General features: G+C 42.8%; 1 protein-coding gene across 3 annotated transcripts in view; it reads right to left on the reverse strand.

Moving 5' to 3' along the window:
• The window catches only part of SUCLG2 (succinate-CoA ligase GDP-forming subunit beta), a 232,409-nt gene that overhangs the window by 81,464 nt on the left and 125,313 nt on the right, over positions 1–25,632 (reverse strand). For all 3 annotated transcript variants that reach the window (XM_077821193.1, XM_077821194.1, XM_077821195.1), the window contains exons 8-9: positions 12,536–12,697; positions 7,120–7,262 (exon numbers count right to left, since the gene is read on the reverse strand). In XM_077821193.1, coding sequence (XP_077677319.1) covers positions 7,120–7,262; positions 12,536–12,697 — 305 coding nt within the window. The remainder of the gene's footprint in view (positions 1–7,119; positions 7,263–12,535; positions 12,698–25,632) is intronic.

Genomic DNA, 25,632 nt, shown 5'->3' on the forward strand with positions numbered 1-25,632 from the left:
AATGGATCTTGTGGTGTGGTCTGGATGAAAGCTGGAGGCATGTAGGTAGGAATAGCGGTCAGTAGGTTTCCGGTATAGGGTGGTATTTATGTGACCATAGTTTATTAGCACCGTAGTGTCCAGGAATCCAGTGGATCTCTTGTGTGGACTGGTCCAGGCTGAGGTTGATGGTGGGATGGAAATTGCTGAAATCATGGTGGAATTCCTCAAGGGCTTCTTTTCCATGGGTCCAGGTGATGAAGATGTCATCAATGTAGCGCAAGTAGAGTAGGGGCATTAGGGGACGAGAGCTGAGGAAGCGTTGTTCTAAGTCAGCCATAAAAATGTTGGCATACTGTGGGGCCATGCGGGTACCCATAGCAGTGCCGCTGATTTGAAGGTATACATTGTCCCCAAATGTGAAATAGTTATGGGTGAAGACAAAGTCACAAAGTTCAGCCACCAGGTTAGCCGTGACATTATCGGGGATACTGTTCCTGACGGCTTGTAGTCCATCTTTGTGTGGAATGTTGGTGTAGACGGCTTCTACATCCATAGTGGCCAGGATGGTGTTTTCAGGAAGATCACCGATGGATTGTAGTTTCCCCAGGAAGTCAGTGGTGTCTCGAAGATAGCTGGGAGTGCTGGTAGCGTAGGGCCTGAGGAGGGAGTCTACATAGCCAGAACTTGTGTTATCCCCGGGCCTTCAATGTACTGAGTCAACTTAGTAGAAAGATCTTTTGAAGAGGCATAGGGCAGAAAACAATCCAACTCACTCTCCCAAAACTCTTTGGGCTCTGAAGAAGTGAAAGATAACATAACCGTAAAAACCTTATGTTTATCATTAATCTAGAATTTTGAATACACGCAAGACACGAAACTGCTGAGTACGAAAGCGACGTTTTCACATCGTCAGTCATATAGTAAAGCGACACCTTTGTGGTAAAATATAGTTAGCATTTGGGCTGATGGGAGGAACTATGACTTCAGAAACAACACCCTGAGCAAGTGTCTGTATGTGTTTGATTGACCAGGCTGCTATACTCTCACATACTAGACCAGGAAACAACTGTGCCCCTCCTTAGTTGCTGCAGTTACTCAGCATGGGAACTCTGAGTTTTATGAACTGAACTAATATACTCCCACAAGATAAAGATCAAGTAAATTAAACAATTTCCTGGTTGAAGTGTGAAGTTTCACTTTACTTTCTCTCCCCCTGCGCCCGAAATCTCTTAAAACGCTCAAACCTCTGCTATGGTAGTACAAAACAACAACTCCCTTCTGCTACTACATAATGGGCCACAACTTTAAGAAAACTAATATTCAGAATCCCTCAAGCCCAAATGATAAACTGATGGCGAATATGTCTTCTATAATAAGCAAGGATAAACTGTATTATTTGAACACAAAGCACAGCTGGAAAATAAGTGAATTGCAAAATATGTAATGATACTCTACTTCTGAATTCTGTTCAGTGCCTCAGATGTTGAGAAAATGAAAAACCACAAGACCTCTGCTTCACACACAAGTGAATGTCAAGGCACATCAATGCCATTATTTTCCTTCACTGAGGTGGACAAAGAGATGCATCTGATATAAGCAAACAGCAGTGATAGGAATAAGAATGCTTATTCCGTATGCATAAAACAATAATCTGTTTGGACTAAGGAATGGCTGAAGGAAAAACAAATTAAGCTTCTCTTGGGTTTGAAAGTGATTATTCCCTTTATATGAGTTAACAGATGTCAATATATAATATTTTGCTTGAAAAATATTTGTTAGTCAATATAATTTTTTGCAAGTAAACACTTGTTAACATCAGTTGATTTGATTAAATTTTTCCATTGTTAATGACACCATTTAAAACAATAGGGGCTTCAGTTGTTGAAAGAGATAAATTTTAGTCTCTCTTTTCAGTGAAGTTACTACTTTTCAATAAATCATTGCATTTAGATTCCACTGTTCAGGACAGTGCTGGAGGTCCGTCGATGGTAAAAACAGAACTGCTTATAATTTCTTTAAGGTGACTTTGTATCTGTCAACTTATACAAGCTTCATCACTGAATATCTGATTGTATTTTATCCTTCCTGTGAGAGAGAGGAATATCTCCATTTTACAGCTGGAAACTGAGGCACAAAGTAGATTAAAGTGACTTTCCCAAGGTCCCACATTAAGTCTGTGTCTGGTCTGGGAACTGAACTCAGCTCTTCTGAGTTCCAGTCCAGTGCCCTATCCAGTAGACCATTGTTCCTACCCTGTCAATAGCTTTTAGACTTTCAAGTACACTGGGGTCCTGGTCCATCCCCAGGGCTCCTAGGAAGAACAGTAATACAAATAATCAATAATAACAGGTCAGTGTTTTTCAACCCTGGTGAGGACACAAGTAGAATTTGGAGAGAACAAGTAACTGCTCACTGATCGGCACTCTACCAGGGGTTTGCTGATCAGCACTCCACACCCCTCATCAAACAAGCTCCTCAGCATTGCTGTGGCACTGAAGACTGCAACTTCTTTCCCGCCTTATTGTGTGAGAAAGAAGAGCAATGAAATCCCACTGATGCCTCCCCACAGCTTGGAAAACGAGGACAGAGACCGGAACTTTCCCTTCTTCATGCAGATAGCCACAGGAAAGGGAAGAGAGCTCAACTTCTGCCAAGGCAGATGCACCACAGGAATTTGTGCAAAGGAGACAGGCAAGTGGGGTCACAGGAAGAAAAACGTGGCCAGATTTTGGGCTGCTAGGGGGAAAAAAGTTCAGCACCACTTCCTACAACCAATCTGATGTGTGCAGCACTGAATAGCTGGAAGACAGCATACAAGGCCAGAATAGGATGAAAAGCTCAAATAAGACTCAAATTTTAAAGGGGGTATTTCCATTTTAAAGACCATGGTTGATGTTTTCCAAGAAACATAACTAATTTCTTTTCTTAAATGCTCCAATTAACAGTCAGACTTAGGAAAAATGCTAAACTACAAGATCATGACATTCTGTTTGAGGAGAAGTTCCTCAGCTTTGCTCAACCCACTTCCTTCCCCCCAATTTTTCCCCCTATACCAAATATACACTTTAAAGACAGAGTCCTATTTTAAAGCATATTTGATCATTTTCTGGAAGATTTAATCTCTTTTAGAGTCCCCAGCTAAAAGTTCAGAACTATATATTGTAGTCAGCTGCCCTGAGGGCATCTGGTGGTTTATATAATTCTCAGAGGCTCTCTATCTGTTTTGGAGATATTTGCCGTCTTTAATAGGCCTGGAAACTCCCAAGAGCAAATTTTTCCTTTCTTGGATAAGGTAGGAAACAGGTTAAAGGTTGTAGGGTAATTAATAACTGACTACAGACTCCAAGTACTACACTAAACATAATAACCCATGGGGATCAAAGCTCAATATTAGTTAAGAAATGGTAAAGGCTCATTAGATCATCTTTTCCATCTCCCCGTCAATGCAGAAAATAGTATTCAGATTGAGGAAGGACCCGATATTCAACTGCCATTTGTTTACTGAAGAGAAAAAATATAAAATGTTTACTTTAAAATTGGCAATAAGCTTCTCTGTGACCTTAAGATGCACAGCAGTAAGGATGGTCACACGTACACCATGAGTTTAGCCTCTAGTTTGTCCAAACCTGGTACAGTTGATTTGTTCCTGGGGATACGTCTACACAGCAACGAGGCACCTGCATCTGGCCTGTGCCAGCTGACTTGCGCTCGGGGCTCTTTCATTGCTGTGTAGGCTTCAGCGATGGAGCCCGGGCTCTAGGATTGTGCGAGGAAGTCTACCCAGCAATGAAACAGCCCGACAGCCCAAGTCCCGCAAACCTGATTCAGCTGGCACGGGCCAGCCACGTGTTTTCCTTTGCTGTGTACCGGGTGTTTAATAGGAGACTGATACACCGCTATGTGTCCTCAGAAATCCTAATTGAATCCCACACATATTCTTCATATATTACTGCTGAAAATGAAAGCTGAATTTCAGCTGATATCATGCTGACTTGAAACAGTGTCACTGATGGGCATAGAGCCAAAAGGACAAAAGCTAAATCAGTGAAATCACAGGGCTGATGAGAGGTAGTTCAGAAGTGCCTCACTGAAACCAGACAAAGCCCCTCTGGGTGACTACAACATAAAAGCTAGGGAACGTTGACTGGTGTGCAGGGACAGAGTCAAAGGAACTGAGGTTAATACCTTAAAACTGGATGATGAGCAATAATTTCTGTAGGATTCAAAATCTAAACTGGACAAAGCCAAAACCACCCTTTGTATTTACGCGTTCGAGCGTCTGACATTCCTAGGAGTTAAATGCCCTAGGGCTGATAAGTGTCCTGCTGAAAACTATTTTAGAAAAAGTACTTGCCCACTGGGATACTAAGCAGTCATACAAGAAAAGAGTGGAAAGCAAGGGAAATAGTCAGAAACCAAATGAGAGAACAAAGGGGGAGAGAAATAAAAGAAAACAGGAAAAGGCCTACAAAGTAAGAAAATTCTTTCAGTGAAAAAAGAGAGGCAGAGAGACAATACACAAAGGATAATGTAAAAATATAAAAAAAGAAAGAAAGGGACAAAGAGGAGAAGGCTAAGCAAATGAAATGAAGAAAGGAAAAAATGAAATAAAAATTAGAGACATGAGTTATGGAGCATTCAGGCTGGTGACTTGCACATCTTGGGCTAGACACTCATGTGGTAAAATGGCAGAGATCCACTGAGTCATGCCAGTTATCCCCACTGAAATCAGAGTGAAGATCTGGAGTAGGATGGGGATAGATAGTCAGATATTAACAAGAGGTACAGAAATGCCTATGAATTATATTAATTAATTAAACTGGATACATGTCTCATCAAAATCAGCACATGCAGAGCACCTAGGAAATGTGCAGTCACAATCATAGTGTGAGAGCACATCCTACTTTATTCCATAATCATCACTGTGGTACATTGTCGAGATAAGACCACACCACACTTATCTGTGAGTCACTGTGTCGCAATGCAATTTAGTCCCCAAATCTCTACCTCTGTTCAGCCGTTGATTACCATATTAAACACCCATCTCTGAATAATACAGACAAATGTCAAACCCTTCCCCCCCCTTTTTTTTTTTTAAATCTGTGACTCTAGTACTCATAAAAGTGAGGGAGGATTTAACAGTGCTGACCAGTGTCAGGCATAGTGTAGGTAACTATTCAAATCTCCCCCCAGATAATTCTGCCAGAGCCTGCTCCCCTCCTCTCCCCACCTTGACTTGCAGCACCCTTGCTTTTCTACCTCTCTGTTCTTTCAAGCACAGATCTATCAACCAATCTGATGTGTGTCATGGATTGCAAAAGCCCCAGCCTGGATTAGGTCAAAAGGGACAATCCACTTCCTTCATTTGTAACCTTGAGCATAACCTGAACCTACGCCTCTGGAGGTGAAACGTCGGTGCCCATCTAGCCCTGCCATGAGAATATAAACAATTTCTTTATCCCTCTAATTATTACTACTACTACTAAGGGGGAGGGTCATATGCTCCGTAGCTTACATAGGCCTAACTTTTTGCACACACCAGGGGTTCCTTACATCCATCCATTCCCTTGCCCCACAAGCTCCCTATGGGTCACCCTCCCATCCTCCTCTTTTTCAGGGACTCCCCACAACTTCTCCCAATCTCCCCTCTGCCATGGGTTCTGTGTAACCCACTATCTCCTTTCTCTCCTACGAGGGCTTCCACCAGCCTACTTTCTCCTTGCAGGGTGGCCCCCACAGCCACTCCGGTCCCAAGCACAGCTCTATGCACACACCAATACATAAACTCATCATGACAACCGAGTGCAGAACGTTACAAGCTTTCATAAAAGACCTCACTTAACATAGTTTATACACAATACGACTGTAAACAACCAGTTGATTCAATTGCTCATTCTTTGGGGTTCAGACCCCCGTTCTCCCCATGGGGTCTCTGGACCTTGTCACAGTAACACCACAAGTTGTCTGTGCCTTCTCTCTGTGCGCTCTTCACTCATTCCAGGGTCCTCCATTCTCCCAGTGTCCCCCCCATTCCACTCATAGGAGGGTGCCCCATTCTCCCATGGCAGTGGCTGTCTGCCCCCCACATTCCCACCATGCTAGGGCTTCTGTACGCCTCATTCCAACACTTCCCCCACAGTAGGGTCCTACAATCTGGGCCCCCGCCGTGGCAGGGACCGTGTGCATGCTTCCATGAACCCCCCTCCCTCCCTTTCTGCCCTGCCCCAACTATTCTTCTTCTTTATTTCTGGGAGATAAGTCCTTCAGGGCGCCAACATGTTAAATTCCACTGGAAGGATGAGCCGGGATGAGACGGGGAATTGTTTTACTAGAAGGCACTAATAAGTGCCATTGACCAGTTGTTTGATCTACAGGCAACTGCAGAGACTCTAGAGGCTATGGCGGTGCTAGTATGATAGCAAGGGCTTTGTGGATTGCCCATTATGCCTCTTCTGGTCTTCAGATCCCCCCCATCCAAAGAATAAGGTTCCAGCTACTGATGCCTAGAACATTCCCTGAGCTTTGGAATTGATCAGACATGGCATCCGAAAGCAACCATTTTATATAGAGAGAAACCAACAGAGAAATGCCCTTGAGGTGAGTGTACGGCTTTCACAAGCTCGGCCAATTGTTTGTATTACAGCAGTACCCAGAGATTCCTAACTGTGCTAGGCGTTGTACAAACACATGATAATGGAGCTCCTTCCCTTAGATAAGTCAGACAAGTGGAATTTTATTCCTCCCATTTTATAGATGGGGACCTGAGGTACAGAGAGATTAAACGACTTGTCCAGGGTCACACAGGAGGTCTATGACTGAGCTAGGAATTGAACCCACGTCTTACGAGTCCCAGTGCAGTGCCTTAACTATATGACCATCCCTTCACATAGACCAGTGGTTTCCCACTTTTTTCATTTGCAGACCCCTCAAAAATTTCACATGGAGGTGCAAACCGCTTTGGAAAGCTTAGACAGTCTGCGGACCACAGATTGCAAACCACCGTTTTAGACCATCCTTCTAGTAAGTTATCCTCAAGTGTCACAAGATCATCATTTATATTTATTCAGCATATTACTGATAGACAAATGTCCTTATACCAGTGCATTAGGAAATATCCTGTACAAAGACAGTTTTTACCTTAGGATCAGCAGTGAGCAATTTGAATGCCTGATAGACTTGTGCTTCCTTCACACCTCCACCAAGATCCAGGAAGTTGGCTGGCTTTCCACCATTAAGGGAAATGATATCACAGGTTGCCATAGCAAGACCAGCTCCATTCACTGTAATTGTAAGAGTCAGGTGGTGATATTTTACAAAAGGGAATTCAGACTTGTGAAATGTGATACGGCACATCAGCTCAAGGCAAGGACTAGTCCTAAAACTTCACTTATTTCCGGCTCCATTTGATTTGTTTCAAATTAGGCCAACACCTGAATTTTTCAGGAGTGACTTAGTAGACATAAATGAACAAAATCATATGAAGGTTTCAGAGTAACAGCCGTGGTAGTCTGTATTTGCAAAAAGAAAAGGAGTACTTGTGGCACCTTAGAGACTAACCAATTTATTTGAGCATAAGCTTTTGTGAGCTACAGCTCACTTCATCGGATGCATGCTGTGGAAAGTGTAGAAGATCTTTTTATACACACAAAGCATGAAAAAATACTTCCCCCCACCCCACTCTCCTGCTGGTAATAGCTTATCTAAAGTGATCACTCTACTTACAATGTGTATGATAATCAAGTTGGGCCATTTCCAGCACAAATCCAGGTTTTCTCTCTCCCCTTTCCCCCCCCCCCCCCCCACAAACCCACTCTCCTGTTGGTAATAGCTTATCTAAAATGACCACTCTCCTTACAATGTGTATGATAATCAAGGTGGGCCATTTCCAGCACAAATCCAGGGTTTAACAAGAACATCGGGGGGGGTGGGGGGGCGGAGTAGGAAAAAACAAGGGGAAATAAATTACCTTGCATAATGACTTAGCCACTCCCAGTCTCTATTCAAGCCTAAGTTAATTGTATCCAATTTGCAAATGAATTCCAATTCAGCAGTCTCTCGCTGGAGTCTGGATTTGAAGTTTTTTTGTTGTAATATCACAACTTTCATGTCTGTAATCGCGTGACCAGAGAGATTGAAGTGTTCTCCGACTGGTTTATGAATGTTATAATTCTTGACATCTGATTTGTGTCCATTTATTCTTTTACGTAGAGACTGTCCAGTTTGACCAATGTACATGGCAGAGGGGCATTGCTGGCACATGATGGCATATATCACATTGGTGGATGTGCAGGTGAATGAGCCCCTGATAGTGTGGCTGATGTTATTAGGCCTTGTGATGGTGTCCCCTGGATAGATATGTGGGCACAGTTGGCAATGGGCTTTGTTGCAAGGATAGGTTCCTGGGTTAGTGGTTCTCTTGTGTGGTATGTGATTGCTGGTGAGTATTTGCTTCAGGTTGGGGGGCTGTCTGTAGGCAAGACTGGCCTGTCTCCCAAGATTTGTGAGTGTGTTGGGTCATGCTTCAGGATAGGCTGTAGATCCTTAATAATGCGTTGGAGGGGTTTTAGTTGGGGGCTGAAGGCGACGGTTAGTGGCGTTCTGTTATTTTCTTTGTTGGGCCTGTCCTGTAGTAGGTGACTTCTGGGAACTCTTCTGGCTCTGTCAATCTGTTTCTTCACTTCCACAGGTGGGTATTGTAGTTGTAAGAATGCTTGATAGAGATCTTGTAGGTGTTTGTCTCTGTCTGAGGGGTTGGAGCAAATGCGGTTGTATCATAGAGCTTGGCTGTAGACAATGGAATTTGTGGTGTGGTCAGGGTGAAAGCTGGAGGCATGTAGGTAGGAATAGCGGTCAGTAGGTTTCCGGTATAGGGTGGTATTTATGTGACCATCGTTTATTAGCACTGTAGTGTCCAGGAATCCAGTGGATCTCTTGTGTGGACTGGTCCAGGCTGAGGTTGATGGTGGGATGGAAACTGTTGAAATCATGGTGGAATTCCTCAAGGGCTTCTTTTTCATGGGTCCAGATGATGATGATGTCATCAATAGAGCGCAAGTAGAGTAGGGGCGTTAGGGGACGAGAGCTGAGGAAGCGTTGTTCTAAGTCAGCCATAAAAATGTTGGCATACTGTGGGGCCATGCGGGTACCCATAGCAGTGCCGCTGATTTGAAGGTATACATTGTCCCCAAATGTAAAATAGTTATGGGTAAGGACAAAGTCACAAAGTTCAGCCACCAGGTTTGCCATGACATTATCAGGGATAGTGTTCCTGACGGCTTGTAGTCCATCTTTGTGTGGAATGTTGGTGCAGAGGGCTTCTACATCCATAGTGGCCAGGATGGTGTTATCAGGAAGATCACCGATGGATTGTAGTTTCCTCAGGAAGTCAGTGGTGTCTCGAAGGTAGCTGGGAGTGCTGGTAGCGTAGGGCCTGAGGAGGGAGTCTACATAGCCAGACAATCCTGCTGTCAGGGTGCCAATGCCTGAGATGATGGGGCGCCCAGGATTTCCAGGTTTATGGATCTTGGGTAGTAGATAGAATATCCCAGGTCGGGGTTCCAGGGGTGTGTCTGTGCGGATTTGATCTTGTGCTTTTTCAGGGAGTTTCTTGAGCAAATGCTGTAGTTTCTTTTGGTAACTCTCAATGGGATCAGAGGGTAATGGCTTGTAGAAAGTGGTGTTGGAGAGCTGCCGAGCAGCCTCTTGTTCATATTCTGACCTATTCATGATGACAACAGCACCTCCTTTGTCAGCCTTTTTGATTATGATGTCAGAGTTGTTTCTGAGGCTGTGGATGGCATTGTGTTCCGCACGGCTGAGGTTATGGGGCAAGTGATGCTGTTTTTCCACAATTTCAGCCCGTGCACGTCAGCGGAAGCACTCTATGTAGAAGTCCAGTCTGCTGTCTCGACCTTCAGGAGTCCACCTAGAATCCTTCTTTTTGTAGTGTTGGCAGGGAGGTCTCTGTGGATTAGTATGTTGTTCAGAGGTATGTTGGAAATATTCCTTGAGTCACTTTAGATAAGTGGTCACTTTAGATAAGCTATTACCAACAGGAGAGTGGGTTTGGGGGCGGGGGGGGAAGGGGAGAGAGAAAACCTGGATTTGTGCTGGAAATGGCCCAACTTGATTATCATACACATTGTAAGTAGAGTGATCACTTTAGATAAGCTATTACCAGCAGGAGAGTGGGATGGGGGGAGGTATTTTTTCATGCTTTGTGTGTATAAAAAGATCTTCTACACTCTCCACAGTATGCATCCGATGAAGTGAACTGTAGCTCACGAAAGCTTATGCTCAAATAAATTGGTTAGTCTCTAAGGTGCCACAAGTACTCCTTTTCTTTTTGCATCATATGAAGGGTGTCCTGTACAAAAAAAAAAAAAAACTTCTAAGAAAAGGGGTTTCATAATAATTAAAGGTTTCAGAGTAGCAGCCGTGTTAGTCTGTATTCGCAAAAAGAAAAGGAGTACTTGTGGCACCTTAGAGACTAACCAATTTATTTGAGCATAAGCTTTCGTGAGCTACAGCTAACTTCATCGGATGCATTCAGTGGAAAATACAGTCAAATAAATGTGTTAGTCTCTAAGGTGCCACAAGTACTCCTTTTCTTTTTGATAATAATTAAAGAGGATTACGCACCACACATGTAACTGCACATAAATATCCCCCTCAGAGTAAAGAACAAAAATTATTCTTAACCCAGCAGAAACACAAAGTAAAGTATCCTTCACTTATTACTGATCCCATAATTCCCCTGCCACACTTACAAACCATGTCTAATTTCATTAACCTTGGTAAGACTAACACTGCATTACAAAATATTTTAAAACTGAATATTCATTTTAACAAATTTGTTCAAATCATGAAATTTTCACATGATGTTCAAAAGGGGGAATGCTTTCTTCTATTAAAATGTATTTTGACACACTGGCATCCCATATCCTTTGCTACTTTAAATGCTGCTAGTGTTGCAAGGACATTAGCTCATCCGGGTGAGATGAATCAGAATGGTTTGGTACATTAAAGTTATTGCTTCTGTACAAAGTAAGTCTTTTTATATCACATGTAATTTTATGCAGGTTTCTACTGTACAGAACAGAACCATAAGGATCAGGGCTCGGGCACTGAATACGATGTTACTGATGGTTTAATGAGCTACACATTTTTTTAATGTTAGTTCCTTTAAAAGATGGACACGGCATTGGTCTTAATGCAATGAATTGGTTCTACTGCAACCTGAGCATTTTTCAAATAACTGGGTAGAGCATAAATCTAAGCACTATAAACTGTGGGCAGTAACAAAAGTTACCGTACCTCCATATTCCACTCCTCCTCCTCTAGAGGATAAACCATTTTAGCTAATTCGGATCAAAACGATGAAGTCAATTCTTTTCAGAATAAAATGTTCTGGGGTAAACAATTTACATGCAACTGAAAATGTTTGCATAATGATTTAAATATTTCATCTATTTTACTTCTATGAAAAAAGGAATTTCAGCTAAAACAAAGGTTTCAGCATAATGCAAAATGTATTAATTACTATTTGACAAGAGAAATATTGAGATGTCAAGGGAACCAAATTTACATGGTGAGAAACCAACGTTTAAATCCAGTTTGATTTTGTTTTTTAAAGTATTATCAGATTTTTTAAAATATATATATATTTTTTCTGAACCCACTGTTGATACTTAGAAGGGCCATCCGGGCTAACCTGAGAATAGCAGCACTAACCATGCACAGGCTTACGTCTCAACCTCACCCCTCTTTTTAACCTATGTGCGCACTCCTGCCTGCTGCTCCTTCAATTTCAGCTTCCCGTTTGCTGTTGCTCATACTGGTATTCCCTATCACTACTATTACCTTCTTACAGAATTTGGGGAAGTGCAGACGACATCAGCAAAACAATAAAGAGGACTAGTCACTCAAAGTGCTGTCAAAAAATACAATGAAAATCAAAATACACAAATTAAGCAAATTTTACAAACTGAGAAAGTATATATTTGTCTTTAATCTCTTTCTGTCAGAGTAATGCTGACAGAACGGGTGGGAGGGATAGCTCAGTGGTTTGAGCATTGGCCTGCTAAACCCAGGGTTGTGAGTTCAATCCTTGAGGGGGCCATTTTGGATCTGGGGCAAAAATTGGGGATTGGTCCTGCTTTGAGCAGGGGGTTGGACTAGATGACCTCCTGAGGTCCCTTCCAACCCTGATATTCTATGAATGCTCACTATATGACTAAAAATCAACCAGTTAGCTAACAATCTTAGGGTTCACTTGTAACAGTAGATACAGTGTCATCAGATGGAAATGTGATTTTTGAATTGTGGTGTCACTTTAAAGAGTTCACTGGTAATAAAATAGGACCGGATCCTGAAAACACTTAAGCACGTGAATAATTTTATGTATTTAGATTATTATTCTATTGTAAATATTTCTGATAATACTCTCTGTAACTGACTGTAAACAGAAATAGGTTAGTCAATTGATATTGAAAACTCTGAATTGTTAATTGGTTATACCAAGATATTGATGAAGACAGATTGCTTTTCTTACCAAAGCAAGCAATGTTCCCATCCAGTCCAATGTACTTTAAGTCATATTTGGCAGCTTCATTTTCTATAGGCTCATTCTCAGACTTGTCATCCATGGCAAATATCTCTTTTTGCCTAAACTCGGCATTGTCGTCAAAGTTTATCTTGGCATCAAAGCAAACAACTAAATGAAGGGGGGGAAAAACATCAAATTACAGATACTGTATGGTATTCTGAATGGTCATTTTGAATTCAGAAATTAACTTCCGCATGTGTAATGTCACACAAAAGTGCAATATTCTTTCATAATTATGTACGAAGGCCCTGATTCTGTTTCCATAGTAATCAATAGCAGTTTTGGAAAGCAGGACTAGGGCCCTAAAACACTTTTTCCAAAGTCCAGGCATGGGTGATGGCACTGCAAGCTTCCCCACACAATAATGTCATGGTGTCCTAAGTTATGGGTTGTGGAAACCACTTCTAGAGGTAGGAGAACAGTTTGTGTTCCATGCTCATTTTAACTGCCCCATCCATAAAGATGTCAGTTATGAGGGTGGTTTTCATGATCTGGAGGATGGCGTGGATTGCACCCTCAGCAAGTTTGCAGGTGACACTAAATTGGGAGGAGAGGTAGATATGCTGGAGGGTAGGGATAGGATATAGAGGGACCTAGACAAATTAGAGGATTGGGCCAAAAGAAATCTAATGAGGTTCAACAAGGACAAGAACAGAGTCCTGCACTTAGGACGGAAGAATCCCATGCACCGCTACAGACTAGGGACCGAATGGCTAGGCAGCAGTTCTGCAGAAAAGGACCTAGGGGTTACAGTGGACGAGAAGCTGGATATGAGTCAACAGTGTGCCCTTGTTGCCAAGAAGGCCAATGGCATTTTGGGATGTATACGTAGGGGCATTGCCAGCAGATCAAGGGACATGATCGTTTCCCTCTATTCAACATTGGTGAGGCCTCATCTGGAGTATTGTGTCCAGTTTTTGGCTCCACACTAGAAGAAGGATGTGGAAAAATTGGAAAACGTCCAGCGGAGGGCAACAAAAACGATTAGGGGACTGGAACACATGACTTATGAGGAGAGGCTGTGGGAACTGGGATTGTTTAGTCTGCGGAAGAGAATGGGGAGGGGGGGAAGGATTTGATAGCTGCTTTCAACTACCTGAAAGGAGGTTCCAAAGAGGATGGATCTATACTGTTCTCAGTGGTAGCAGACGACAGAACGAGGAGTAATGGTCTCACGCTGCAGTACGGGAGGTTTAGGTTGGATATTGGGAAAAACTTTTTCACTAGGAGCGTGGTGAAGCACTGGAATGTGTTACCTAGGGAGGTGGTGGACTCTTCTTCCTTAGAAGTTTTTAAGGTCAGGCTTGACAAACTTGATTTAGTTGGGGATTGGTCCTGCTTTGAGCAGGGGGTTCGACTAGATGACCTCCTGAGGTCCCTTCCAACCCTGATATTCTATGATTCTATGATCTGTACAGTTGTAGTGACCCCAACAAATTATTTCATCTCTGGGCTACTTCCCCATGGCCTCCGCCCAACACCTTCTTTATCCTCACCATAGGACCTTCCTCCTGGTGTCTGACAATGCTTGTACTCCTAGGTCCTCCAACAGTACGCATTCTCTCTCAGCTCCTACTGCCTCTTGCTCCCAGCTCCTCACACGCACACCACAAACTGAAGTGAGCTCCTTTTTAAACCCAGGTGCCCTGATTAGCCTGCCTTAATTGATTCTAGCAGCTTCTTGATTGGCTGCAGGTGTTCTAATCAGCCTGTCTGTCTTAATTGTTTCCAGAAGGTTCCTGATTGTTCTGGAACCTTACCTGCTACCTTACCCAGGGAAAAGGGACCTACTTGACCTGGGGCTAATATGTCTGCCTTCTATTACTCTTCTGTAGCCATCTGGCCTGACCCTGTCACAACACACATATATACACACGCACTACACATTAAATAGCTCCATAGTAGATAAAGAATATAACTGGAGAAAAAGTTTATTTTACAGTCTATTTGGTTCCTTGCAAACTCTTCCTTTAAAGAAATTAACAACAGCTTTAAGTATACATTAAGCATGATCAACACATAACTTTTTATAAATAAAGAAAATGGGAAAGTACATACAGGACTTTTCTTCAACTTGAACATCTGTTGTGGTTGTAAGAAAGCAGTAAACTGCAACTAAATAGGATTATATTTAATAATAGTTATGGACTATTTTAATTCTAAGGGTTAAAAATGAGTTTACTATGAACGGCTATGATGAATACTGACTGACTACTTTTATGGATTTTACAAAGGCTATTTTGGAATAGCCTTCCGAGGGAAGTAGTGGGGGCAAAAGATCTATCTTGCTTTAAGATTAAACTCGATAAGTTTATGGAGGAGATGGTATGATGGGATAACATGGTTTTGGTAATTAAATATTCATGGTAAATAGGCCCAATGGCCTGTGATGGGTTTTAGATGGGGTAAGATCCAAGTTACCTGGGAAAGAATTTTCTGTAGTATCTGGCTGATGAATCTTGCCCATATGCTCAGGGTTTAGCTGATCGCCATATTTGGGGTCGGGAAGGAATTTTCCTCCAGGGCAGATTGGAAGAGGCCCTGGAGGTTTTTCGCCTTCCTCTGTAGCATGGGGCACGGGTCACTTGCTGGAGGATTCTCTGCTCCTTGAGGTCTTTAAACTACAATTTGAGGACTTCAATAGCACAGATATAGGTGTGAGGTTTTTTTTTTGTAGGAGTGGTGGGTGAAATTCTGTGGCCTGCGTTGTGCAGGAGGTCAGACTAGATGATCATAATGGTCCCTTCTGACCTAAATATCTATGAATCTATGAATGAATAAGACAAACATCTTAATAGATTAAAAAATGTGATAGTAGAAATAAGAATATATACAAATTACTTTATTATTAAAGCACTAATGACCTGTGGTTTGGACATTTACTAAAAATTAATCACTGGCTAAAGCAATTGATGTTTTGCAGCAAGCCAGCCAGACTAACTGCCTGGAAACCACTGATGCTATTACTATAATATAAAATTGATAGCAATGTCTGTCTGTATCTATTGTGTCTTCAGCTGTGTCTTGCCACTGTTGTGTGCGCACATACACATACACACAGAGCAAACGAAAGAGAATACCATATAGAAAAGTATTAGTCTTACTTCCTGATGGAAAAGTTTTGTTTTAATTCTTTTAAATACAAGAATTTGCTGCCCTTGACTCACAATCAATACTGGAATAAATTACAATAGATCAAGACCAGTCTCAGGTACTTCAGTTTTGGAGAACTACTTACAAGTGTACATGTGTGATAAATACCCCATGGAAGATTCTAGATCTTACCCCATAATAAATACAAATTATGCAAGTATGTCATGTGGGAATCTGCTAGAATAAGAAATATGTGAAGTCAATAATATGCTTTCCAATGTACTAGTAATGCATTAATTTTTGTTAACAATGAATTAAGGCCTATACCAGCATCAGAACCAGACAACCAATTTCCCATTTCAAATGTTACCTTGATTATTTAATAAAAAGACCCAGAGGTAGAATAAAATGCAGTTTTCAGAGGCCCTTGGTTTTCCATTCTAAGTTTACCTTAGACATAAACATTTTCAGTGTCACATTAATGGAATCTTATTTCTCTGGAACATTCATCTTTAACAACAGGCCACACTACGTATAAAGTAGCAAGAAAAAACACCTATTAATATTTATCAAACAATTTTCACCATCAAAAGCACATTGTTAAACGCATGATAGATTATACAAATGAATTTTCCTTCTGAACAAATATCAAAGAAAGCTTCAATACTTATATTCATGGAGAGTTTTTGTTGTGTTTCCTAGTGGTAAAAGATTTGGGGAGTTGCTAATTCAACAGCTTACACTGAGAACAAAAAATGAATTAATAAATATTGACAGTTATAGGCCTTTGACTCCAGAGTGTTAACAAAGGAATGTGTTACAATAGGAGACAAAAGGAAACACACACAGGGCAACGCATTTCATAACGGAAATGCAGACATAAGTGAAAAATAACAGCAGCAAAAAATAAGCCCATTTGAATTGTTATTTTGACAAGAACAAACACTCTTCATGTGCTGTGCTGTATTTTATCAGGATGAATAATTGCAATAAGCTATTCAAATGTGCCTAGACACACAGAGGGGTGTGGTGTGGGGTTTTCTGTTTGTTTTTCGTTAAGGTTTTAAAGGATGAAATGCTGCGGGCATCCTCTGCTGTGCACAAAGCAGAAAATGGGCAGAGGGAGAATTCCATGCATCTCTGCCACTCTGGCAGTTTCTGCAAGCACTCTGCTCCTGCTCCCCTGCTATACTTACCGGGTATGGAGGAATGGAAAAAGTGGTGCGGCAACTGTGACAATCCTTCCGAGGATGCCCTGCTTGGCAGCCTTCTGTACCCTCAGCCATTCCTGAAAAGCTCAGCTGATTCCCCAGCTACATCAACTCACCTCTCCCCCACTGCCCTGAACCTCATCAGTGAAAGGTACTGACCTGGCTCCCCCCATCAACTTCCCAGCTACAGAGCATGATCTGTTCAAGAGTACCAACACCTGCACTTACTCATTACTTAGCTTCCCGATGCTCCTTCTACCCCATCGCAGAACCTACGTGCTACCCTCACTCTTTGCCCCAGCTCCAAGTCAGATGTGTCCCTACAAGTATCAGACACTGGCCTCTCTGCTCCCACATGCCCATCAGATTTGGGCACAGCCTTAGCCTTTTATGAGTTCTCCATCTCTGTTCTCGACTCTAGCAGCAGAAAGTTCATACAGCGAAAGTCGAAACATGCAGCAAACTCTCCCTGTGCAGCCATCCACAGCTTTGGGCCTGTTTCACATGCAGACCCTGAACCAGAGAATTCGGCCCTTAACGTCCTCTAATTTAAGTGAAAAGTTTCTAATATATTAAAAAAAAAATCTTTAGTATGCAAACGTCATATTATTCGATAATTGAGTCCAGCCTGTTACCAGTCCAGGATTATTCCCCAGTATTTTTTTCCTTGTTTGAAGATACCGTGCCTCTTTAAAGGTCTGATATGATTAGGGTGACCAGATGTCCAGATTTTATAGGGACAGTCCCGATAGTTGGGAATTTTTCTTATATAGGCACCTATTATCCTCCTCCCCTGTCCCGATTTTTCACACTTTCTATCTGTTCACCCTAGATATGATAAGCCCTGTTCATCACAATCCTATTGTAACAAAGCTGCCACTTCCTGAGCAGTCTCTTGTGAGTTCCCTTTGCAGCAGCCTCCCTCTGTTCTCAATCTTCAGGGCCCCCTATAGCCTCTCTCATAAGTCTTACCGCCCTCCGCTTGGGGCAGGTTTAATGCCCATAGACCATTCCAAACAGTCCATCACTGCCATCCAAAGATTCCTACTTTTCCTACCGGCTCTTCTGCCATTCACATGGAGCTCTTCACAGGGTCACTTCTCATAGCTCTCTCCCCCCTGGAGGTTGGCCTTTTGGCTCTGGCTTCGGCTTCCTTCTCTTGCCAGTGTCTCCCCATTCTGAGGGAGAAACACTCCCTCATCCAGAGAGCTCCTCCGAATAGCAGGAAGAGAGGGGAACCCTGCCCCACACTACACTACAAGGCTCCTAATCCGGGGCCTTAAAAGAACAGTGTTCTGGGGTTTTCCCCCCATCCAACCCAAAATTCCCTGGGACTGCAGCCTCTCTACTGTTACCAGGCCATTTTCCTGGGCCATTCAACTCCCTGGAATGGCATCTTCTTGCCTCCCTCTACTCTTAAAGAGCCAGTATACCCCATTATACCTATCAAGAGAATTTGGACCTCACCTTTTGAAGTGATCCAAACAAGATAAGCATTATCAGTGTATATTCCAATACCTTATTTTTACTCAAATTATTTGACTATGCATCCCCACTTTAGTGAATGGAAAAAACAAAAAGTCAATGATTTTTAAGGCCAGAAGGAATCACTATATCATCTAGGCTGACCTTCTTGTATATCACAGGACACCAGCACCAATCAGCACCCACACACTAAACAAAAATCCTGCTCACCTTACTCCAATTTGTTCCAGTGAAGTCAATAGGATTATTCACATAAATGAGGCAAGCAAGATTTGGTCTACTGGGGTTCCTGAGGACAGAATTCCCCTTTATGTTTAAAACTTGGCTTCTGGCAGAAATACATTGGACAAGAGTCCTGGTTTTATACCATGGAAAAAAAGTTTCACAAACTGGGTGAAAACGTAATAAAGCTATGATTGATTGATAGGAATTTTACTTAAATTTATTAAACTGAGTAAGATTTATAAAATAAAGGTCATTAATCCATTTCTATGTCATTAATGCATCTTAGATGAACTAGAAACCAAGCATCCAATACTTCACTAAAATTCTCAAATCTTATTTTCCACTCTGAAATACTGTTGTTCGTTTTCCAAATGCAAAATCTATACAAAATACTTTAGGGTTTTTGAAAACAACAGAAAATAAAAAACAAAACAACCCCACCAACCACCAGCAAAAACATGCTGTTGTATCAAGGCAGCATTTATAAATTTTGGTAATTAATCATTTTTTTCTAATTCAGTTTTATTTGACAACTGCTCATTATACTCAAAACACACATACACTTGATCGTGATTATAATGCAATCTCTGAATTACTGTCAGATGGAACTGTAAGCAAATTATTTCTACTGATGTTTGTTTTAAAAATGTCACTTTATGATACTGCATGTTAATGTCCAAAAACCTGTACAAAAAACAAAACAACACGTATCAAGTGGGGTTTTTGTTTAAGTTTCTAGTAGTCACTAATACCAACAGAATTTCAATTAAAGCACAGGAAAAGTCTATTTATTGTCTACTACTCTGCCAATTCTACTGTGTTTGATTTCATGCATGAAAGATTGTTGGCCAGTTGGATGAAAGATTGTTACAATCTCTGCTCACAACCCAGTTCTTGAATTTCTGAGCAAAGGGAGCCTAACTATATTAAACTATCTTATTTGGTTTTTAATGAAAAGAAGTTTATGTACAAAGTAACTGTGGACAATTAAAAAGCTTGTACAGTAACTCCTCACTTAACGCTGTAGTTATGTTCCTGAAAAATGCGACTTTAAGCGAAACAATGTTAAGTGAATCCAATTTCCCCATAAGAATTAATGTAAATGGGGGGGTTAGGTTCCAGGGAAATTTTTTCACCAGACAGAAGACTGTATTTTATACACACACACACACACACACACGAAGTATAAGTTTTAAATAAACAATTTAATACTGGTACACAGCGATGATGTTTGTGAAGCTTGGTTGAGGTGGTGAAGTCAGAGGGTGGGATATTTCCCAGGGGATGCCTTACTGCTAAATGATGAACTAGCAATTGGCTGAGTCCTCAAGGGTTAAGTCATTGTTAATGTAGCCTCACACTCTACAAGGCAGCACGAATGGAGGGAGGGGAGACAGCATGGCAGACAGAGAGAGAGACACACCCTGTGCATGTGAGAGAGATACACATTGCTCCTTTAAGTACGCTGACCCCACTCTAAGTACACTGCCTTTTAAAGTTAATCAGCAAGCTGAGAGGGCAGCTGCTGCCAGGAAACTCCCTCCATCCTGAGCCCTGCTGTGTGTCCCCCCTGCTATACGGAAGATGGGGTAAGTGGGGTGCAGGAGCAGGGGGGAGGGGGACAACCTGACATTAGGCCCCCTCTTCCCCCCTCCCCCGAATAGCAAGCAGGAGGCTCCCCGGAGTAGCTCCAAGGCAGAGGGCAGGAGCAGCACATGGCAGTGAGGTGAGGGACAGCTGAACTGTCAGCAATTGGTAACCTGCTGGGCGGCTGTCACACAGTGAACTTAGGGGAGCGGGGAGCTGATGGGGGGCTGCCAGTCCACCCTGGTTCCAAGCCCCCACCAGCTAGCTGCAACGAGCTTCTCTTCCTGCAAGCAGTGGACAAAGCAGGTGGCTGCCAAACGACGTTATAAGGGAGCATTGCACAACTTTAAAAGAGCATGTTCCCTAATTGATCAGCAACTTGACAACGAAACAACGTTAACCGGGACGACTTTAAGTGAGGAGTTACTGTATTTAGCACCACTCCTCCCGAAGGAGCTGATGGAGATGCTGTCTGACAAGGTGACTATCTTCTCCTATTGGAATGGACGATTTCAACAGCCATCATGACAATTCCTGCTGCTGTAATAACCCAAAACCTCCCCTCCACATTTTCTACCTTCAGTTTCTAATCTCTGGACCTACATGGACAATCAGTCATACCCTGGATGTGATTTTAAGGCTCTACATAGACAAAAGGAACACTAGAAACACCCCTGAATTGACCACTACTTCCTCAAGGCACAAATCAAATCCCTCCCAGTTGCTAGACAAGTAAACACAACTAGAACGGTCTACCCACGAAGCTTAAATTCCAAAATATCCTTAAAGGTAAATCTACCTCACGACCAAGTCACTATGACTCTCGTTAACCACATCCACTGACACAGGGTCACTCAAGTATTCACTCCCTTCCTATCAAATACAGAATTCCACATCATTCTCCACTAAACGGCAGCAGAGGAAGTGGGAGGGAAGAAAACATGAGCATGACTATTCTCTCACGATGGTTGCAGGACCCAACCTTTCAGGCCAGGCCAGGGCCTGTCAAAGAAGCTAACAGACTTGCAAGAGCTGGTAGGTCATATAACAGGCTCTTTAAAAACAGCTATCCTGTTGGAAGGAGTGAGTGAATTAATGGAGTGGAGGACCATAGAAAGTAGCAAAGTGAGTATTGGTTACTTACAGGAGGGGGCACATCAGGTTTAAAACAAACATAAGGAAGTACTTCTTCACACAATGCACGGTCAACCTTTGGAACTCATTGCCAGGAGGTGATGTAAAGGCCAAAAGTAGAACGGGGTTCAAAAAATAATTAGATAGGTTCATGGAGGATAGGTCCATCAGTGGCTATTAGCCAAGATGGTCACAGATGCAACCTCACATTTTAGGTGTCCCTTAATTTCTGATTGCCAGAAGCTGGGACTGGACGATAGAGGTTGGATCACTTGATAAACTGCCCAGTTCTGCAAAAAGAAAAGGAGTACTTGTGGCACCTTAGAGACTAACCAATTTATTTGAGCATGAGCTTTCGTGAGCTACAGCTCACTTCATCAGATGCAAGTACTCCTTTTCTTTTTGCGAATACAGACTAACACGGCTGTTACTCTGAAACCTGCCCAGTTCTGTTAATTCCCTCTGAAACATTTGGCACTGGCCGCTGTCAGAGGCAGGATACTGGGCTAGACAGACCAGTGGTCTGACCCACCACGACCATTCTTATGTTCATGTGTAGATGATAAACCCAAAAGTGATCTGGGGCTGATAAGGGGAATGTGTACTAAGCACCTGTGTGCACATGCATTTACCATTCATTATTTTAACAGTAGCTTTTAAATTAAACCTACAATTTTATATTATATCTAAATGTAAGTATGTGTGTGAATAATTTTCCACCAACTAGTTGCTACAATACTATCACAAAGAGCAGCATGGATGTCATATTCTATTTTGACAATACATTTTATTTATTTTAATACTTAGCGTTAGCCAGCCCAACAATCCCCACTCCCTTGTCTTTGAAAAATTCCATCACGGTTGTATAACACAATGGCTGATTGAGTCTTTCCAAATGTGGTTGCTGCCCATTGAAATGAATGAGAAATCTGCTGCTCTTACACTCCGCTGAAACACAGATTCAGCTTTGAGTTATGCCATCCTTTGCACTTCATACCAACTCCTTGCACCAGCACTCTACTCGACCACACCCTTTTCCCTGACATACCCTCCTGAGCCATTATGCCACTCCTGAAATAAATCCTCTTCTCACTGCTCTTCCATGGAACACATCTCCCAAGAATTAATGCCATTCTTTACAGCTCTTCCTGCCAGGTTAGATGCTGTTGCTCCATTCAATTCTGTCCTGAAGGTTTACCTGAATATCTAACACTTTTGCAGTTTGTCCCATTATTAATGACTTGATGAAAAGGATTAGTGTGATATTTTTGTCCTCCACCGCTACTCTTAAATTCAAACTAATCCTTCTACTGCACCAAACGTAACTTACTATTATTTTTTCAAGTCGATAATCTTTCAATGCATTTACAACATTGTAAAGAGACAGGGGCAAACCCAGAAGAAACATAAATGGTGTACTGTACATGTCAGTAAATTGCTAAGACGACGACAAGCTAGTGTCATTAATATACCAAGAGTGCAGAAAGGTAGGGTTCAGAAAAAGCAACCAATAGAATCATAGAATATCAGGGTTGGAAGGGACCTCAGGAGGTCATCTAGTCCAACTCTCTGCTCAAAAGCAGGACCAATCCCCAATTAAATCATCCCAGCCAGGGCTTTGTCAAGCCTGACCTTAAAAACTTCTAAGAAAGGAGATTCCACCACCTCCCTAGGCAACGCATTCCAGTGTTTCACCACCCTCCTAGTGAAAAAGTTTTTCCCAATATCCAACCTAAACCTCCCCCACTGCAACTTGAGACCATTACTCCTTGTCCTGTCCTCTTCTACCACTGAGAATAGTCTAGAACCATCCTCTCTGGAACCACCTCTCAGGTAGTTGAAAGCAGCTATCAAATCCCCCCTCATTCTTCTCTTCTGCAGACTAAACAATCCCAGTTCCCTCAGCCTCTCCTCATAAGTCATATGTTCCAGACCCCTAATCATTTTTGTTGCCCTTCGCTGGACTGTTTCCAATTTATCCACATCCTTCTTGTAGTGTGGGGCCCAAAACTGGACACAATACTCCAGATGAGGCCTCACCAATGTTGAATAGAGGGGGACGATCACGTCCCTCGATCTGCTCGCTGTGCCCCTACTTTTACATCCCAAAGTGCCATTGGCCTTCCTGGCAACAAGTGCACACAGCTGACTCATATGCAGCTTCTCGTCCTCTGTCACCCCTAGGTCCTTTTCCGCAGAACTGCTGCCTAGCCATTCGGTCCCTAGTCTGTAGCTGTGCATTGGGTTCTTCCGTCCTAAGTGCAGGACCCTGCACTTATCCTTATTGAACCTCATCAGATTTCTTTTGGCCCAATCCTCCAATTTGTCTAGGTCCCTCTGTATCCTATCCCTGCCCTCCAGCGTATCTACCACTCCTCCCAGTTTAGTATCATTCACAAATTTGCTGAAAGTGCAATCCACACCATCCTCCAGATCATTTATGAAGATACTGAACAAAACCGGCCCCAGGACCAACCCCTGGGGCACTCCACTTGACACTGGCTGCCAACTAGACATGGAGCCATTGATCACTACCCGTTGAGCCCAACAATCTAGCCAACTTTCTACCCACCTTATAGTGCATTCATCCAGCCCATACTTCTTTAACTTGCTGACAAGAATACTGTGGGAGACCATGTCAAAAGCTTTGCTAAAGTCAAGAAACAATACATCCACTGCTTTCCCTTCATCCACAGAACCAGTAATCTCATCATAGAAGGCGATTAGATTAGTCAGGCATGACCTTCCCTTGGTGAATCCATGCTGACTGTTCCTGATCACTTTCCTCTCCTCTAAGTGCTTCAGGATTGATTCTTTGAGGACCTGCTCCATGATTTTTCCGGGGACTGAAGTGAGGCTGACTGGCCTGTAGTTCCCAGGATCCTCCTTCTTCCCTTTTTTAAAGATTGGCACTACATTAGCCTTTTTCCAGTCATCCGGGACTTCCCCCGTTCGCCACGAGTTTTCAAAGATAATGGCCAATGGCTCTGCAATCACAGCCACCAGTTCCTTTAGCACTCTCGGATGCAACTCGTCCAGCCCCATGGACTTGTGCACATCCAGCTTTTCTAAATAGTCCCTAACCACCTCTTTCTCCACAGAGGGCTGGCCATCTATTCCCCATGTTGTGATGCCCAGCGCAGCAGTCTGGGAGCTGACCTTGTTCGTGAAGACAGAGGCAAAAAAAAGCATTGAGTACATTAGCTTTTTCCACATCCTCTGTCACTAGGTTGCCCCCCTCATTCATTAAGGGGCCCACACTTTCCTTGGCTTTCTTCTTGTTGCCAACATACCTGAAGAAACCCTTCTTGTTACTCTTAACATCTCTCGCTAGCTGCAGCTCCAGGTGCGATTTGGCCCTCCTGATTTCATTCCTACATGTCCAAGCAATATTTTTATACTTTTCCCTGGTCATATGTCCAACCTTCCACTTCTTGTAAGCTTCTTTTTTATGTTTAAGATCCGTTAGGATTTCACCGTTAAGCCAAGCTGGTCGCCTGCCATATTTACTATTCTTTCGACACATCGGGATGGTTTGTCCCTGTAACCTCAACAGGGATTCCTTGAAATACAGCCAGCTCTCCTGGACGCCTTTCCCCTTCATGTTAGCCCCCCAGGGGATCCTACCCTTCCGTTCGCTGAGGGAGTCGAAATCTGCTTTCCTGAAGTCCAGGGTCCATATCCTGCTGCTTACCTTTCTTCCCTGTGTCAGGATCCTGAACTCAACCAACTCATGGTCACTGCCTCCCAGATTCCCATCCACTTTTGCTTCCCCTACTAATTCTTCCCGGTTTGTGAGCAGCAGGTCAAGAAAAGCTCCCCCCCCTAGTTGGCTCCTCTAGCACTTGCACCAGGAAATTGTCCCCTACGCTTTCCAAAAACTTCCTGGATTGTCTATGCACCGCTGTATTGCTCTCCCAGCAGATATCAGGAAAATTAAAGTCACCCATGAGAACCAGGGCGTGCGATCTAGTAGCTTCCGCGAGCTGCCGGAAGAAAGCCTCATCCACCTCATCCCCCTGGTCTGGTGGTCTATAGCAGACTCCCACCACTACATCACTCTTGTTTCTCACATTTCTAAACCTAATCCAGAGACACTCAGGTTTTTCTGCAGTTTCGTACCGGAGCGCTGAGCAGTCATACTGCTCCCTTACATACAGTGCTACTCCCCCACCTTTTCTGCCCTGCCTGTCCTTCCTGAACAGTTTATAACCATCCATGACAGTACTCCAGTCATGTGAGTTATCCCACCAAAACTCTGTTATTCCAATCATGTCATAATTCCTTGACATCACCAGGACCTCCAGC

Source organism: Eretmochelys imbricata, chromosome 7 (genome assembly GCF_965152235.1).
Source record: "Eretmochelys imbricata isolate rEreImb1 chromosome 7, rEreImb1.hap1, whole genome shotgun sequence".
Taxonomy (NCBI): domain Eukaryota; kingdom Metazoa; phylum Chordata; order Testudines; family Cheloniidae; genus Eretmochelys; species Eretmochelys imbricata.